Source organism: Oncorhynchus masou, chromosome 29 (assembly GCF_036934945.1).
Source record: "Oncorhynchus masou masou isolate Uvic2021 chromosome 29, UVic_Omas_1.1, whole genome shotgun sequence".
In the NCBI taxonomy this organism is placed as follows: Eukaryota; Metazoa; Chordata; class Actinopteri; order Salmoniformes; family Salmonidae; genus Oncorhynchus; species Oncorhynchus masou.
This window is the reverse complement of record NC_088240.1, coordinates 24,084,714-24,104,758: the sequence shown is the minus strand read 5'-3', so window position 1 is coordinate 24,104,758 and position 20,045 is coordinate 24,084,714. Positions and strand designations below refer to the sequence as shown.

Here is a 20,045-nt window from a genome sequence, read left to right as displayed (position 1 = left end):
AATGCTCTCCCTCACCCTCCATTTGGCAAATCTACCCAGAAGCCATGGATTACAGGCAACATCCGCACCGAGCTAAAGGCTAGAGCTGCCGCTTTCAAGGAGAGGGACACTAATCCGGACACTTTTAAGAAATCCTGCAATGTCCTCAAACAAACCTTCAAACAGGCAAGGTGTCAATACAGGACTAATATTGAATCCTACTACACCGGCTCTGATGCTCGTCAGATGTGGCAGGGTTTATTATGGACTACAAAGGGAAACCAAACCGCGAGCTTCCCAGTGACGCAAGCCCACCAGACAAGCTAAATGCCTTTTATGCTCACTTCGACGCAACCAAGACTGAAGCATGCATAAGAGCACCAGCTGTTCCGGACGACCATGTGCTCATGCTCTCCATAGCTGATGTGAGCAAGAACTTTAAACAGGTCAACATTCACAAAGCCGCAGGGCCAGAAGGATTACCAGGATGTGTACTCAGAGCATTTGCAGACCTTCTGGCAAGTGTCTTCACTGACATGTTCAACCTCTCCCTGGCAGAGTCTGTAATACCTACATGTTTAATCTCTCCCTGGCAGAGTCTGTAATACCTACATGTTTAACCTCTCCCTGGCAGAGTCTGTCATACCTGCATGTTTAATCTCTCCCTAGCAGAGTCTGTAATACCTACATGTTTAATCTCTCCCTGGCAGAGTCTGTAATACCTACATGTTTAATCTCTCCCTGGCAGAGTCTGTAATACCTACATGTTTAACCTCTCCCTGGCAGAGTCTGTAATACCTACATGTTTAACCTCTCCCTGGCAGAGTCTGTAATACCTACATGTCTAACCTCTCCCTGGCAGAGTCTGTAATACCTACATGTTTAACCTCTCCCTGGCAGAGTCTGTAATACCTACATGTTTAACCTCTCCCTGGCAGAGTCTGTAATACCTACATGTTCAACCACTCCCTGACCCAGTCTGTAATACCTACATGTTTAATCTCTCCCTGGCAGAGTCTGTAATACCTACATGTTTAATCTCTCCCTGGCAGAGTCTGTAATACCTACATGTTTAATCTCTCCCTGGCAGAGTCTGTAATACCTACATGTTTAACCTCTCCCTGGCAGAGTCTATAATACCTACATGTTTAACCTCTCCCTGGCAGAGTCTATAATACCTACATGTTTAATCTCTCCCTGACCGAGTCTATAATACCTACATGTTTAAAACAGATCACCATAGTCCCTGTGCCCAACAAAGCAAGGTAACCTGCCAAAATGATTACCGCCACGTAGAACTCACGTTGGTAGCCATGAAGTGCTATGAAGAGGCTGATCATGGCTCACATCAACACCCTAATGCCAGGAACCCTAGACCCACTCCAACAGATCCGTTTACCACCCCAACAGATCCACAGATGACGCAATCTCAATCGTACTCCACACTGCCCTTTCCCACCTGGACAAGAGGAACACCTATGTGAATAATGATGTTCATTGACTTCAGCTCAGCGATCAACACCATAGTGCCCACAAAGCGCATCACTAAGCTAAGGACCCTGGGGCTAAACACCTGCCTCTGTAACTAGATCCTGGACTTCCTAACGGGCCGTCAGGTGGTAAGGGTAGGCAACAACATATCTGCAACGCTGATCCTCAACACAGAGGACCCTCAGGGGTGCGTGCTTAGTCCCCTCCTGTACTCCCTGTTCACCCACGACGACTCCAAAACCATCATTAAGTTTGCTGACGACACCATAGTGGTAGGCCTGATCACCAACAACGATGAGACAGACTATAGAGAGGAGGTCAGAGACCTGGCAGTGTGGTGACAGGCCAACCACCTCTCTCTCAATGTGAGTAAGACAAAGGAGCTGATTGTGGACAATAGGAAAAGGAGGGCCGAACAGGCCTCCATTAACATAGATAGGGCTGTTGTGCAACAGGTCGAGAGCTGATCCCTGGCTGTGACCCCACTCTCTGAGGGTGGCTCGGGAGAGTGGGATATGCAAAAAACTAATTTCCAATTCACATAATATATATATATAGTGCATTTGGAAAGTATTCAGACCCTTTCCACATTTTGTTACGTTACAACCTTATTCTAAAATTGATTAAATTAATTGTTTTCCTCATCAATCTACACACAATACCCCATTATGGATAAGTGAAAACAAACGGAAGGATGGTGGTGGCAGCATCATGTGGTGGGGATGTTTTTCAGCAGCAGGGACTGGGAGACAAGTCAGGATCCTTGATGAAAACCTGCTCCGGAGTGCTCAGGACCTCAGACTGAGTCGAAGGTTCACCTTCCAACAGGACAATGACCCTAAGCACACAGCCAAGACAATGCAGGAGTGGCTTCGGGACAAGTCTCTGAATGTCCTTGAGTGGCCCTGCCAGAGCCTGGACTTGAACCCGATTGAACATCTCTGGAGAGACCTGAAAATAGCTGTGCAGCAGCGCTCTCCATGCAACCTGACAGAGCTTGAGAGGATAAGCAGAGAAGAATGGGAGAAACTCCCCAAATACAGGTGTGCCAAGCTTGAAGTGTCACACCCAAGAAGACTTGAGGCTGTAATTGCTGCCAAAGGTGCTTCAACAAAGTACTAAATAAAGGGTCTGAATACTTATGTAAATGTAATATTAACTTTTTTTTATTTTATCAATTTTCAAACATTTCTAAAAACCTTTCTTTGCTTTGTCAACAATGTAATCCATTTTCTATTAAGTCTGTAACCTAACAAAAATGTGGAAATCTGAATACTTTCCGAATGCACTTATTAGTACATGTATGAAATCGGACAAATGTAAGCACCCAGCTAATTATTATAATTACCCCCAAGCTATACGACTGCTAAATACACTGAACAAAAATATAAACACAACATGTTAACACAACATAGCATGTAAATTTGTGTTTCATGAGCTGAAATAAAAGATCCCAGAAATTTTCCACGTGCACAAAAAGCTTATTTCTGTCAAATATTGTGCACAAATTTGTTTACATCCCTTTGCATTCCTTACATCCCTTAGTGAGCATTTCTCCTTTGCCAAGATAATACATCCACATGACAGGTGTGGCATATCAAGAAACTGATTAAACAGCATGATCATTACACAGCTGAACCTTGTGCCGTGGACAAAAAAAGGCCACTCTAAAATGTGTAGTTTTGTTATACAGCACAATGCCACAGATGCAATTAGCATGCTGATTGCAGGAACGTTCACCAGAGATCGTTTAGAGAATTTGGCAGTACGTCCAACTGGCCTCACAACCGCAGACCATGTGTAACCACGCCAGCCCAGGACCTCAACATCCGACTTCGTCACTTGTGGGATCGTCTGAGACCAGCCACCTGAACAGCTGATGAAACTGTAACCGACTTCAGTGGGCAAATACTCACATTCGATGGCCTCTGGCACGCTGGAGAAGTGTGCTCTTCGTGGATGAATCCCGGTTTCAACTGTACCAGGCAGATGGCAGACAGCGTGTATGGTGTCATGTGGGCGAGCGGGTTTCTGATGTCAACGTTGTGAACAGTGTGCCCCATGGTGGCGGTGGGATTATGTAAGGGATTTCACCCCCGTAGTGGACAAAAATGAATGGCAAGTTATTGGCATTGGCCAAACCATGCACACATTGGCCAATACCACCCAAAGCGGCGTTGATTCATGCAAAGTTTACTGCTATTGCCATATGGGTATTGCCAGTTGTAACACTTCAAAAATCCAACAGGTGGCGATTGCACTCCACCATGGTTTTTCATATTGGTATTGGACTCCAAGTCAACATCCAAAAGCCAAATTTTGAAAAAACGAATTTTTTGAAAAAAACGTATCACCCCTTAAAAAAGTGCTTTCTGGACCGTTTTTCGAAATTCTTTCGCTTTTTTTGACAATTACACATGTATAAGAACTGTATGAAAATACTTTTGTCCAATTTTATTAACATAATTTTTTTAATTTTTTTACTTGCGCATATTGCATATGTTTTGTCCATTTGCAATATGATTTCATAGGAAGTCAGAAGTCAAAAGTCAAAAATTCTTAAATTTCATAAAAAACTTCACACACCCCTAAAAAAGTGCTTTCTGGACCGTTTTTCGAAATTTTTTCGCATTTTGTGTCAGTTACACACGTATAAGAACTGTATCAACATACTTTAGTCATATTTTATTATTATAATGTTTTTGTTTTTTTTTGCTTGTGCATAAGGCATATGTTTTGTGGGGGCCAAATGTCATAAGAAATTTGACATGCTCAAAAATCCTTCAGAAATGCAAAATTGACTGGCCTGATGAACTCGGGATGGCCGGGCAGTGATTGTTGTTCCTTTCAATCACTCGTGGTGTTGATTTCATCATGTCCATTTGTTTATGTTTTCTCACTTTTGCAAAGTCACTGTGCATTTGCCATATGGTTAACTGGGCATTCACCATCACCAATTTGTCATGCCATAAAAATCATGCAGGAATGCCAAATTGACTGGCCCGATGAACTCGGGATGGCTGGGCAGTGATACTGGTACCTCTCCATGGCTCTTTTGGGTTGATTTCAGAATGTCGCTTTTGGTGATGGTACCTCACTGTTAAAACATATTGCAAATGTTCCTTACTTTTGCAAAGTCACTGAAAATTTGTGCAGGAATGCCAAATTGACTGGCCCGATGAACTCGGGATGGCTTGGCAGTGATTCTGGTACCTCTTCATCACTCGTTAGGGTCGATTCCAGAATGTCCATTTGGTGATTTTTCTCACTTTTGCAAAGTCACTGTGCATTTGCCATATGGTTAACTGGGCAGTCACCATCACCAATTTGTCATGCTATAAAAATCATGCAGGAATGCCAAATTGACTGGCCCGATGACATAGGGATGTCTGGGCAGTGATACTGGTACCTCTCCATCGCTCGTTTGGGTTGATTTCAGAATGTCGCTTTTGGTGATGGTACCTCACTGTTAAAACATATTGCAAATGTTACTTACTTTTGCAAAGTCACTGAAAATTTGTGCAGGAATGCCAAATTGACTGGCCCGATGACCTCGGGATGGCTGGGCAGTGATACTGGTACCTCTCCATGGCTCGTTTGGGTTGATTTCAGAATGTCGCTTTTGGTGATGGTACCTCACTGTTAAAACATATTGCAAATGTTCCTTACTTTTTCAAAGTCACTGAAAATTTTTGCAGGAATGCCAAATTGACTGGCCCGATGACCTCGGGATGTCTGGGCAGTGATTATGGTACCTCTCCATCGCTCGTTAGGGTTGATTCCAGAATGTCCATTTGGTGATTTTTCTCACTCTTTCAAAGTCACTGTGCATTTGCCATATGGTTAACTGGGCAGTCACCATCACCAATTTGTCATGCTATAAAAATCATGCAGGAATGCCAAATTGACTGGCCCGATGACCTCAGGATGGCTGGGCAGTGATTTTGGTACCTCTCCATGGCTCGTTTGGGTTGATTTCAGAATGTCGCTTTTGGTGATGGTACCTCACTGTTAAAACATATTGCAAATGTTCCTTACTTTTGCAAAGTCACTGAAAATTTTTGCAGGAATGCCAAATTGACTGGCCCGATGACCTCGGGATGGCTGGGCAGTGATACTGGTACCTCTCCATGGCTCGTTTGGGTTGATTTCAGAATGTCGCTTTTGGTGATGGTACCTCACTGTTAAAACATATTGCAAATGTTCCTTACTTTTTCAAAGTCACTGAAAATTTTTGCAGGAATGCCAAATTGACTGGCCCGATGACCTCGGGATGGCTGGGCAGTGATACTGGTACCTCTCCATCGCTCGTTTGGGCTGATTTCAGAATGTCCATTTGGTGATTTTTCTCACTCTTTCAAAGTCACTGTGCATTTGCCATATGGTTAACTGGGCAGTCACCATCACCAATTTGTCATGCTATAAAAATCATGCAGGAATGCCAAATTGACTGGCCCGATGACATAGGGATGTCTGGGCAGTGATACTGGTACCTCTCCATCGCTCGTTTGGGTTGATTTCAGAATGTCGCTTTTGGTGATGGTACCTCACCGCTTAAACATATTGCTAATGGACAAGAGTCACCTGCAAGTCACTGTCCATCAGTCAATTTGATATCATTCAAAGCTAACTATTGGAGGCACTGTCAGTCTCTACGCACCCCAATGATACGTCCCTCCATCCATGTTGTGTATCTGTGTGATTTAGTTTTCCTTTGAATTTTTATGGGAAAAATGACTGATTTACAGTTCATGGGGGTTGCCTAATCATATATATGAAGTTTTGGAAAGATCTGATATTTTTAAACCCTCCAAACAGCCCATGAGAGACCAATTATGGAACTTCCGGTTGGCACAGGAAGCTGTAACTCAACATACATCCTCATTGGGGTATTCCATTAGAGAATCCTGAGTTTTAAGTCTTTACCATGAAAACTGACTGATTTACACAGGGTTCAATGCACTATGTCCATCAAATTGCAGGCAGTGTATGGGTACACACTTTTAGGGCGATTTGGACCACTTCCGGTTGGTCCAGGAAGCTTAGAATCGACACAGGTAGACCTTATAGTGGTCTGATGGACTGGTACCAAAGACAGGTTCATACAACATTCATAACCCATATAGACTCCAGGTTGTATTTAGTGGAGCAGCCAATATATTCCTATGGGGAGAGAAGTCAATGAACACTGTTTTTATGTAAACACCTTCTTTTGACTGTGAAGGGTTAATGTCACACGGTCAAGGATAGGCTTGGACAGATCAGGAGGACCTTAGGAACAGTCCTGTGGTTGAATTGTCTTTCTAAACCTAACGGTTCCGCCGCTGTCACCCAAAATCAAATGACGTACTGGTGAAGGCTTAATATTGGGCCTATTTTTCTCATGGTCGCCGCGCTCAGACCGAGCGAGCTACGGTCAAGCGGGGCGCCTCGTTGGACTCGGCACAGTCTGGACTCTATGGTGATGCCATTGTTTGTGTTGATTTCAGAATGTCCATTTGGTCATGTTTTCTCACTTTTGCAAAGTCACTGTGCATTTGCCATATGGTTAACTGGGCAGTCACCATCACCAATTTGTCATGCCATAAAAATCATGCAGGAATGCCAAAATGACTGGCCCGATGACATAGGGATGGCTGGGCAGTGATTTTGGTACCTCTCCATCGCTCGTTTGGGTTGATTTCAGAATGTCGCTTTTGGTGATGGTACCTCACCGCTTAAACATATTGCAAATGTTCCTTACTTTTGCAAAGTCACAAAAAATTCTTGCAGGAATGCCAAATTGACTGGCCCGATGACCTCGGGATGGCTGGGCAGTGATACTGGTACCTCTCCATCGCTCGTTTGGGCTGATTTCAGAATGTCCATTTGGTGATTTTTCTCACTCTTTCAAAGTCACTGTGCATTTGCCATATGGTTAACTGGGCAGTCACCATCACCAATTTGTCATGCTATAAAAATCATGCAGGAATGCCAAATTGACTGGCCCGATGACCTCAGGATGGCTGGGCAGTGATACTGGTACCTCTCCATGGCTCGTTTGGGTTGATTTCAGAATGTCGCTTTTGGTGATGGTACCTCACTGTTAAAACATATTGCAAATGTTCCTTACTTTTGCAAAGTCACTGAAAATTTTTGCAGGAATGCCAAATTGACTGGCCCGATGACCTCGGGATGGCTGGGCAGTGATACTGGTACCTCTCCATGGCTCGTTTGGGTTGATTTCAGAATGTCGCTTTTGGTGATGGTACCTCACTGTTAAAACATATTGCAAATGTTCCTTACTTTTTCAAAGTCACTGAAAATTTTTGCAGGAATGCCAAATTGACTGGCCCGATGACCTCGGGATGGCTGGGCAGTGATACTGGTACCTCTCCATGGCTCGTTTGGGTTGATTTCAGAATGTCGCTTTTGGTGATGGTACCTCACTGTTAAAACATATTGCAAATGTTCCTTACTTTTTCAAAGTCACTGAAAATTTTTGCAGGAATGCCAAATTGACTGGCCCGATGAACTCGGGATGGCTTGGCAGTGATTCTGGTACCTCTCCATCACTCGTTAGGGTTGATTTCAGAATGTCCATTTGGTCATGTTTTCTCACTTTTGCAAAGTCACTGTGCATTTGCCATATGGTTAACTGGGCAGTCACCATCACCAATTTGTCATGCCATAAAAATCATGCAGGAATGCCAAATTGACTGGCCCGATGACATAGGGATGTCTGGGCAGTGATACTGGTACCTCTCCATCGCTCGTTTGGGTTGATTTCAAAATGTCGCTTTTGGTGATGGTACCTCACCGCTTAAACATATTGCTAATGGACAAGAGTCACCTGCAAGTCACCGTCCATCAGTCAATTTGATATCATTCTGACACCAAACTGATACAAACTGACACCAAACCCACTTTTCCCAACTCATTTAGGAGCCAAGTATAACATACTTCAGAGCTGGCCCAAAATTCACAAGGCCTTCGGTACAAAACATTAAAAAACCATAAAACACATAGTTACTTTCTAGCTGCGGGGCCAGTTCGGACATTATGTGTAGTCCTATGTGAGGCGACCCCGAATCCCGAGTTTCGGCCCGATAGGTCATTTGGTGTCCGAGTAAAAGCCTAATTGGTGCTGAAAATCCACTTTTTTCAATGCCTTGCTACGGGGTCCTTGAATGAGCTATCGGACCGAGATGTTGGGTTCTGTCTCTATGGGCCGAGACGGTCACAATGCACCTAGTCTTGTGTCTCTGGGACATTTCTAAATGTCGCCATTTTCGTAATGGTCAAAATGAATTGAAGTCATTGCAAATGTTCGACGCTGTTTCTCGGTCCGAGAACATTCTAGAGCGCCGTAACTCACCACGCACTATCTACCTGAGGTCTAGAACAGGATTCTAAAGTTTCGGAACTCTAGGTCTGACGGTTCTTTTTTAGCTCGAACAAAGCTAACTATTGGAGGCACTGTCAGTCTCTACACACCCCAATACGTCCCTCCATCCAAGTTGTGTATCTGTGTGATTTATTTTTCCTTTGAATTTTTATGGGAAAAATGACTGATTTACAGTTCATGGGGGTTGTCTAATCACACATATGAAGTTTTGGACAGATCTGATTTTTTTAACCCTTCCAAACAGCCCCTGAGTCACCAATTATGGCACTTCCGGTTGGCACAGGAAGCTATAAATACACACATGTCTTGACTGACATAGAAACCTAGGGAATCCTGAGTTTTAAGTCTTTAAGTTGAGAATTGACTGATCTACACAGGGTTGAATAATGCAGAGGCCTCGGCACCTTTCGAGGTGATGTACATCCAAATACCTTTTGGGTCAATTTAACCACTTCCGGTTGCTCCAGGAAGCTTAGAATCGACACAGGTAGACCTCATAGTGGTCTGATGGAATGTCATAGAAGACAGGTTCATACAGCATTCATAACCCATAAAGACCCCAGGTTGTATTTAGGGGAGCAGGCAATGTATTCCTATGGGGAGAGAAGTCAATGCACACTGTTTTTTTGTAAACACCTTCTTTTAACTGTGAAAGGTTAATGCCACACAGTCAAGGTTAGGCTTGCACAGATCGGGAGGACCTTAGGAACAGTCCTGTGTTTGAATTGTCCTTCTAAACCTAACGGTTCCGCCGCTGTCACCCAAAATCAAATAACATTGTGGTGCAGGCTTCATTGTGGGCCTATTTTTCTCATGGTCGCTGCGCTCAGACCGAGCGAGCTACGGTCAAGCGGGGCACCTCGTTGGACTCGGCACGGCCTTGGGATTATGTTTATGCCATTGCCTGCTCTCTGTGTCTTTAAACACCACGCTTTGTCACTCCATCCTTGCTGTGTGTGTGTGTGAGAGCTTTTCTTTGACATCTGTTGGGAAAAATGACTGATTTACAGTTCATGGGGGTTGTCTAATCACACATATGAAGTTTTGGACAGATCTGATTTTTTTAACCCTTCCAAACAGCCCCTGAGTCACCAATTATGGCACTTCCGGTTGGCACAGGAAGCTATAAATACACACATGTCTTGACTGACATAGAAACCTAGGGAATCCTGAGTTTTAAGTCTTTAAGTTGAGAATTGACTGATCTACACAGGGTTGAATAATGCAGAGGCCTCGGCACCTTTCGAGGTGATGTACATCCAAATACCTTTTGGGTCAATTTAACCACTTCCGGTTGCTCCAGGAAGCTTAGAATCGACACAGGTAGACCTCATAGTGGTCTGATGGAATGTCATAGAAGACAGGTTCATACAGCATTCATAACCCATAAAGACCCCAGGTTGTATTTAGGGGAGCAGGCAATGTATTCCTATGGGGAGAGAAGTCAATGCACACTGTTTTTTTGTAAACACCTTCTTTTAACTGTGAAAGGTTAATGCCACACAGTCAAGGTTAGGCTTGCACAGATCGGGAGGACCTTAGGAACAGTCCTGTGTTTGAATTGTCCTTCTAAACCTAACGGTTCCGCCGCTGTCACCCAAAATCCAATGACATTGTGGTGCAGGCATCATTGTGGGCCTATTTTTCTCATGGTCGCTGCGCTCAGACCGAGCGAGCTACGGTCAAGAGGGGCACCTCGTTGGACTCGGCACGGCCTTGGGATTATGTTTATGCCATTGCCTGCTCTCTGTGTCTTTAAACACCACGCTTTGTCACTCCATCCTTGCTGTGTGTGTGTGTGAGAGCTTTTCTTTGTCATCTGTTGGGAAAAATGACTGATTTACAGTTCATGGGGGTTGTCTAATCACACATATGAAGTTTTGGACAGATCTGATTTTTTTAACCCTTCCAAACAGCCCCTGAGTCACCAATTATGGCACTTCCGGTTGGCACAGGAAGCTATAAATACACACATGTCTTGACTGACATAGAAACCTAGGGAATCCTGAGTTTTAAGTCTTTAAGTTGAGAATTGACTGATCTACACAGGGTTGAATAATGCAGAGGCCTCGGCACCTTTCGAGGTGATGTACATCCAAATACCTTTTGGGTCAATCTAACCACTTCCGGTTGCTCCAGGAAGCTTAGAATCAACACAGGTAGACCTCATAGTGGTCTGATGGAATGTCATAGAAGACAGGTTCATACAGCATTCATAACCCATAAAGACCCCAGGTTGTATTTAGGGGAGCAGGCAATGTATTCCTATGGGGAGAGAAGTCAATGCACACTGTTTTTTTGTAAACACCTTCTTTTAACTGTGAAAGGTTAATGCCACACAGTCAAGGTTAGGCTTGCACAGATCGGGAGGACCTTAGGAACAGTCCTGTGTTTGAATTGTCCTTCTAAACCTAACGGTTCCGCCGCTGTCACCCAAAATCAAATGACATTGTGGTGCAGGCTTCATTGTGGGCCTATTTTTCTCATGGTCGCTGCGCTCAGACCGAGTGAGCTACGGTCAAGCGGGGCACCTCGTTGGACTCGGCCCTGCCTTGGGATTATGTTTATGCCATTGCCTGCTCTCTGTGTCTTTAAACACCACGCTTTGTCACTCCATCCTTGCTGTGTGTGTGTGTGTGAGAGCTTTTCTTTGACATCTGTTGGGAAAAATGACTGATTTACAGTTCATGGGGGTTGTCTAATCACACATATGAAGTTTTGGACAGATCTGATTTTTTTAACCCTTCCAAACAGCCCCTGAGACGCCAATTATGGCACTTCCGGTTGGCACAGGAAGCTATAAATAAACTCATATCCTCATTGGGGTATGCCTTTACAGAATCCTGAGTTTTAAGTCTTTACGTTAAGAACTGAGTTATTTACGGAGGGTTTAGTGAGTGTGTGTTATTTCAGAAAATCATAGAAAATCACAGAAATGTCGCAGAGCTCCGCAGCACATTTTAAAAATACTCGTATGAACACCCTGCAACTGGATCTGTAACCGTTGAAAAAAAAAAAAAACACCTATATCTGAACATCACGATCTGGTCAACGTACGATTTCTCGTAAATGACGATAGATAAATGGCCGATTTTTTTTTATTGACACCGGAGGCTCCTTGACTTTGACGTGAAGTGAAAAAATCTTTTCTCTATTTTCATTTTGGACCTTTAATCCCAGAAATATGGCCATAACTCAAAAACCGTTGAGGCCTAGACGCCATCTTGTTCGGGGCCATCTTCCCATAATGCCAAACCTACGCCCACCAAGTTTCGGCTTCGAAATATTTTCGGTTTCCGAGATATGGCACGTCGTGATTCGTGATGTTTTGTCCAATAGCAATATGATTGCTTATGCCCTCTTGTGGGATATTTCGGCATTGCGCAAAAATGGGCTAAAATTTGTTTATTTTATTAAACGAAAACCGAATGTCCGACAAAGTTCATTTGATGACTTCCCGGTAGGTCTGGCCCTACCGCTCGGCCCGACGCCGTCCCCGAATTTCTAAAATGTTTTCGGACGTCTAGTAAGGGACCGTACAGTTCCAATAGGGACTTTCTCACTAACTATACGGTGATTGTCGAAATGTTCCCTTAAGGTATGGTATGGGCAGGCATAAGCTACGGACAACAAACACAATTGCATTTTATCGATGGCAATTTGAATGCACAGAGATACCGTGACGAAATCCTGAGGCCCTTTGTCGTGCCATTCATCTGCCACCGTCACCTCATGTTTCAGCATGATAATGTACGGCCCCATGTCGCAAGGATCCGTACATAATTCCTGGAAGCTGAAAATGTCCCAGTTCCTCCATAGCCTGCATACTCACCAGACATGTCACCCATTGAGCATGTTGGGATGCTCTGGATTGACGTGTATGACAGCGTGTTCCAGTTCCTGCCAATATCCAGCAACTTTGCACAGCCATTGAAGAAGAGTGGGACAACATTCCACAGGCCACAATCAACAGCCTGATCAACTATGTGAACGAGATGTGTCACGCTGCATGAGGCAAATGGTGGTCACACCAGATGCTGACTGGTTTTCTGATCCACTCCCTTACCTTTAAAAAAAAAGGTATCTGTGAACAACAGATGCATATCTGTATACATATCTCAGATGCATATCTCCTGTTCCAAGATGGCATAGCAGTCAGACGTCCTTTGTCCTAGTCTTGTCGTGTCCCGTGTATATACTGTATATATTTACGTCTTTCTTTTTATCTTTTATATATTTTCTTTTCCAAAAACTCAACTTCTAAACACCCTCCTGCAACCCGCCTCACCAATTTAAAAAAAAGTATTATTTACCTCAAATCTCAAATCCACAATAGAAGCTAGCCAGAAGCAAACCAGAAGCTATCCAGAAGCTAATCAGAAGCTAGCCAGAACCTAACCAGAAGCTAGCCAGTTTACTGGCTAACGTTAGTATTCAGCTAACCATGGTTTGTGGTCATCAGCTATCCTTTAGCTCGAAAAGCTATCGCCAGTTTTGTACAATGAGACTCAGACCAGAACATACCGAACCTATTTTTCTCTCTATATCCCCGGATTTCAACCACAAGCTCTGGACATTTACACCTGGATCTCGCAGCTAGCCAGCTGCTATCCGTGTGACTATTGGCTTACGTCAATCCCGGAGCAAACATCAATTATTCCGGAGCTAGCCAGCTGAAGAGTTCCATCAGCCACTCCTGGGCTACAATCACCTATCCGGACCCGTTTTACTGCCGATGCGGAGCCCCACCGGGCCTTCACAACTGGACTACCGACGTTATCTGCCCGAGGGAGTTATCCAACTGGCCCCTCCGTTGCGACGTTACCTAAACGCCCATCTGCGGCCCGCTAATCGTTAGCTGTCTTATCGGCTACTATCTGAATAGGTCTATTGGACAATTTTTCTTGGGTCACTATAACTATATCTATTTTGCCAATTGGATTGATCCCCTCTACCACACGGAACCCCACTAATCTACCAATGGAAACGCACGAGGTGGCTAAAAACAGACCATCCTATGCTAGCTTGCTACCGATGGCCTGGCTAGCTGTCTGAATCGCCGTTACCCCAACCAACCTCACTACTAACTGGACCCTTATGATCACTCGACTAAGCATGTCACTCCTTAATGCCAATATGTCTTGTCCATTGCGTTTCTGGTTAGTGTTTATTGGCTTATTTCACTGTAGAGCCTCTAGCCCTGCTCTTTATACCTTATCCAACCGTTCAGTTCCACCAGCCACACATGCGATGACATCACCTGGTTTCAATTATGTTTCTAGAGACAATATCTCTCTCATCATCACTCAATACCTAGGTTTACCTCCACTGTATTCACATCCTACCATACCTTTGTCTGTACATTATACTTTGAACCTATTTTAACCCCCCGGAAACCTCCTTTTACTCCCTGTTCCGGACGTTCTAGACGACCAATTCTCATAGCTTTTAGCCGTACCCTTATCCTACTCCTCCTCTTTTCCTCTGATGATGTAGAGATGAATCCAGGCCCTGCAGTGCCTAGCTCCACTCCTATTCCCCAGGCACTCTCTTTTGATGACTTCTGTAACCGTAATAGCCTTGGTTTCATGCATATTAACATTAGAAGCCTGCTCCCTAAGTTTGTTTTATTCACTGCTTTAGCCAACCCGGATGGTCTGCCGTGTCCGAATCCTGGCTTAGGAAGACCACCAACAATTCTGAAATCTCCATCCCTTACTACAACATTTTCAGACAAGACAGAACGGCCAAAGGGGGCGGTGTTGCAATCTATTGCAAAGATAGGCTGCAGAGTTCTGTCCTACTATCCAGGTCTGTAAAAAAATCCACCTCTCTAAAAACAAGTCTCTCACCGTTGCCACCTGCTATAGACCACCCTCTGCCCCCAGCTGTGCTCTGGACACCATATGTGAACTGATTGCCCCCCATCTATCTTCAGAGCTTGTGCTGCTAGGCGACCTAAACTGGAAAATGCTTAACCCCCCAGCCATCCTACAATCTAAGCTTGCCCTCATTTGAGGATGCCCTCAATCTCACACAAATTATCAATGAACCTACCAGGTATCACCCCAAAGCCGGGCACCCTCATAGATATCATCCTAACCAACTTGCCCTCTAAATACACCTCTGCTGTTTTCAACCAAGATCTCAGTGATCACTGCCTCATTGCCTGCATCCGTAATGGGTTAGCGGTCAAATGACCTCCACTCATCACTGTCAAACGCTCCCTGAAACACTTCAGCGAGCAGGCCTTTCTAATCGACCTGGCCGGGGTATACTGGAAGGATATTGATCTCATCACGTCAGTAGAGGATGCCCGGTTATTTTTTTTAAATGCCTTCCTCACCATCTTAAATAAGCATGCCCATTCAAGAAATTTAGAACCAGGAACAGATATAGCCCTTGGTTCTCTCCAGACCTGACTGCTCTTAACCAACACAAAAACATCCTATGGCATTCTGCATTAGCATCGAACAGCCCCCGGTGATATGCACATTTTCAGGGAAGCTAGAAACCAATATACACAGGCAGTTAGAAAAGCCAAGGCTAGCTTTTTCAAGCAGAAATTTGCTTCCTGCAACACAAACTCAAAGAAGTTCCGGGACACTGTAAAGTCCATGGAGAATAAGAACACCTCCTCCCAGCTGCCCACTGCACTGAGGATAGGAAATACTGTCACCACCGATAAATCCACTATAATTGAGAATTTCAATAAGCATTTTTCTACGGCTGGCCATGCTTTCCACCTGGTTACCCCTACCCCGGTCAACAGCACTCCACCCCCCACAGCAACTCGCTCAAGCCTTCCCCATTCCTCCTTCTCCCAAATCCAGTCAGCTGATGTTCTGAAAGAGCTGCAAAATCTGGACTCTTTCTGCAAATCAGCCGGGCTAGACAATCTGGAACCCTTCTTTCTAAAATTATCTGCCAAAATTGTTGCAACCCCTATTACTAGCCTGTTCAACCTCTCTTTCGTGTCGTCTTAGATTCCCAAAAATTAGACACTCTTGACCCAAACTGCTACAGACCTATATCTATCCTGCCCTGCCTTTCTAAGGTCTTCGAAAGCCAAGTCAACAAACAGATTACCGACCACTTCGAATCCCACCATACCTTCTCCGCTATGCAATCTGGTTTCAGAGTTGGTCATGGGTGCACCTCTCTCTCAAGGTCCTAAACAATATCTTAACCGCCATCGATAAGAAACAATACTGTGCAGTCGTATTCACTGACCTGGCCAAGGCTTTCGACTCTGTCAATCACCACATCCTCATCATCAGACTCGATTGCCTTGGTTTCTCAAATGATTGCCTCGCCTGGTTCACCAACTACTTCTCTGATAGAGTTCAGTGTGTCAAATCAGATTACTGCACCTGTACATAGCCCATCTATAATTTAGCCCAAAAAACTACCTCTCCCCCTACTGTATTTATTTATTTATTTTTGCTCCTTTGCACCCCATTATTTCTATCTGTACTTTGTACATTCTTCCACTGCAAATCTACCATTCCAGTGTTTTACTTGCTATATTGTATTTACTTCATCACCATGGCCTTTTTTTGCCTTTACCTCCCTTATCTCACCTCATTTGCTCACATTGTATATAGATTTATGTTTCTACTGTATTACCAGGTGTTTCTACTGTATTACCAGGTGGCGAATCGCATCTCTGCATGTCTGGCAGACATACCAGTGTGGATGACGGATCACCACCTCAAGCTGAACCTCGGCAAGACGGAGCTGCTCTTCCTCCCGGGGAAGGACTGCCCGTTCCATGATCTCGCCATCACGGTTGACAACTCCATTGTGTCCTCCTCCCAGAGCGCTAAGAACCTTGGCGTGATCCTGGACAACACCCTGTCGTTCTCAACTAACATCAAGGTGGTGGCCCGTTCCTGTAGGTTCATGCTCTACAACATCCGCAGAGTACGACCCTGCCTCACACAGGAAGCGGCGCAGGTCCTAATCCAGGCACTTGTCATCTCCCGTCTGGATTACTGCAACTCGCTGTTGGCTGGGCTCCCTGCCTGTGCCATTAAACCCCTACAACTCATCCAGAACGCCGCAGCCCGTCTGGTGTTCAACCTTCCCAAGTTCTCTCACGTCACCCCGCTCCTCCGCTCTCTCCACTGGCTTCCAGTTGAAGCTCGCATCCGCTACAAGACCATGGTGCTTGCCTACGGAGCTGTGAGGGGAACGGCACCGCAGTACCTCCAGGCTCTGATCAGGCCCTACACCCAAACAAGGGCACTGCGTTCATCCACCTCTGGCCTGCTCGCCTCCCTACCACTGAGGAAGTACAGTTCCCGCTCAGCCCAGTCAAAACTGTTCGCTGCTCTGGCCCCCCAATGGTGGAACAAACTCCCTCACGACGCCAGGACAGCGGAGTCAATCACCACCTTCCGGAGACACCCGAAACCCCACCTCTTTAAGGAATACCTAGGATAGGATAAAGTAATCCTTCTCACCCCCCCCCTTAAATGATTTAGATGCACTATTGTAAAGTGGCTGTTCCACTGGATGTCATAAGGTGAATTCACCAATTTGTAAGTCGCTCTGGATAAGAGCGTCTGCCAAATGACTTAAATGTAAATGTCTTAAATGTAATGTTTGTTTTACTCCATGTGTAACTCTGTGTTGTTGTATGTGTCGAACTGCTTTGCTTTATCTTGGCCAGGTCACAATTATAAATGAGAACTTGTTCTCAACTTGCCTACCTGGTTAAATAAAGGTGAGATAAAAAAATAATTAAATAAATACCCAGTATATATTAAGGCCTCATAAATTTATTTCAATTGACTGATTTCCTTATATGAACTGTAACTCGGTAACATTTTTGAAATTATTGCATGTTGCGTTTATATTTTTGTTCAGCATAGTTAGTTAAATAGATAACCAATAGCTACCCAGAATATCTTCATTGACCCTTTTTGCACTAATCTCTTTTGACTCATCACATACGATGCTGTTACTGTTTATTATCTACCTCCCTGCCTAGTCACTTTATCCCTACCTATATGTACATCTCTTCCTCAATTACCTTGTACCCCTGAACATCGACTCAGTACTGGTACCCTGGTAAATAGACAAGTTATCGTTACTCATTGTGTATTTATTCCTTGTGTTATTATTATAATTATTTTTTGCATTGTTGGGAAGGGCCCGTTAGTAAGCATTTCACTGTTAGTCTACACCTGTTGTATACGAAGCATGTGACAAATAAAATTATATTAGATTTTTTGACAAACACACATACACACACTAACACACACACTCTACACACACACACACATTGTAATGCTGTGGTATTGTGGATTTTATATTGTACATTTAACAGAGTAATAATGTAATAATGTATTGTGTTATTTATGATGTATGGGGATCCTAATAAATACTACTCAATACTGTATATGCATACCTCTCTCTGAACAGGGTGTGTGTATGAGAGTGTGTGTAACCACAACACTGTATATGTATACCTCTCTCTGAACAGGGTGTGTGTTTGAGAGTGTGTGTAACCACAACACTGTATATGCATACCTCTCTCTGAACAGGGTGTGTGTATGAGAGTGTGTGTAACCACAACACTGTATATGCATACCTCTCTCTGAACAGGGTGTGTGTATGAGAGTGTGTGTAACCACAACACTGTATATGTATACCTCTCTCTGAACAGGGTGTGTGTATGAGAGTGTGTGTAACCACAACACTGTATATGTATACCTCTCTCTGAACAGGGTGTGTGTATGAGAGTGTGTGTAACCACAACACTGTATATGTATACCTCTCTCTGAACAGGGTGTGTGTTTGAGAGTGTGTGTAACCACAACACTGTATATGCATACCTCTCTCTGAACAGGGTGTGTGTATGAGAGTGTGTGTAACCACAACACTGTATATGCATACCTCTCTCTGAACAGGGTGTGTGTATGAGAGTGTGTGTAACCACAACACTGTATATGTATACCTCTCTCTGAACAGGGTGTGTGTATGAGAGTGTGTGTAACCACAACACTGTATATGTATACCTCTCTCTGAACAGGGTGTGTGTTTGAGAGTGTGTGTAACCACAACACTGTATATGCATACCTCTCTCTGAACAGGGTGTGTGTATGAGAGTGTGTGTAACCACAACACTGTATATGTATACCTCTCTCTGAACAGGGTGTGTGTTTGAGAGTGTGTGTAACCACAACACTGTATATGCATACCTCTCTCTGAACAGGGTGTGTGTATGAGAGTGTGTGTAACCACAACACTGTATATGCATACCTCTCTCTGAACAGGGTGTGTGTATGAGAGTGTGTGTAACCACAACACTGTATATGTATACCTCTCTCTGAACAGGGTGTGTGTTTGAGAGTGTGTGTAACCACAATACTGTATATGTATACCTCTCTCTGAACAGGGTGTGTGTATGAGAGTGTGTGTAACCACAACACTGTATATGTATACCTCTCTCTGGACAGGGGTTTTGGTTCAGGTCGGAGGGCCAGCAGTGCGTTTCCGGTGCGGGGCGTCGGGGGCGACCGGGGGAAGTTGAGGTCGAGGGATCCTGACTTCCTGTGCAGAGGCTCTAACCCCATGGCCCCCACCATCTCACTCTCAATTGGACAAGACCCGGCACGCCCCTGAGCTTCCATAGGACAGGAACCAGAGCGGGTGTGATGTGGGAGGACGGCACCCGACAGGGGGAGGGTTGGGGGGGAGGACGGGGGAGAGCGAGATGACTTCTTCTTGGCCGCGGCTCCCGAGAGAAGCTTTAGCAGACCTCCTTTCTTCTCTTTCTGCGGACAGAGAGAACGAGACGGAGAAGAGAAGGGGATTATAAAATGATAAGTCTCTTCTTTTCACTCATCTACAGACTATCTATTCTCTTTGTCTGACAGTATCACTCCTGGTCTCAGAGACAGTTATCTGGTGTCTACCTGATGTAATAATGACACCTTCTGTTTTCCAGTACAGTAGCTGAAATCTGAGTGTAGTTCTCTGACCTGCCACTAGAGAGCAGCACATATACAGAGCAGATAGTTTAGTTTCGATGTATGTGAGGTGGAACTTATGTGAGGTGGAACTTATGTGAGGTGGAACTTATGTGAGGTGGAACTTACTGTGTGTGTGTTTCTGTGTGTGTGTTTCTCTGTGTGTGTGTGTGTTTGTGTGTGTGTGTGTGTTTCTCTGTGTGTGT

General features: G+C 44.5%; 1 protein-coding gene across 1 annotated transcript in view; it reads right to left on the bottom strand.

Moving 5' to 3' along the window:
- LOC135519522 (E3 ubiquitin-protein ligase SH3RF3-like) overlaps positions 1-20,045 on the bottom strand; it is a 99,158-nt gene that overhangs the window by 3,948 nt on the left and 75,165 nt on the right. Inside the window, exon 8 of the mRNA XM_064944750.1 lies at positions 19,313-19,644. Within this exon, the coding sequence (XP_064800822.1) occupies positions 19,313-19,644 (332 nt within the window). The remainder of the gene's footprint in view (positions 1-19,312; positions 19,645-20,045) is intronic.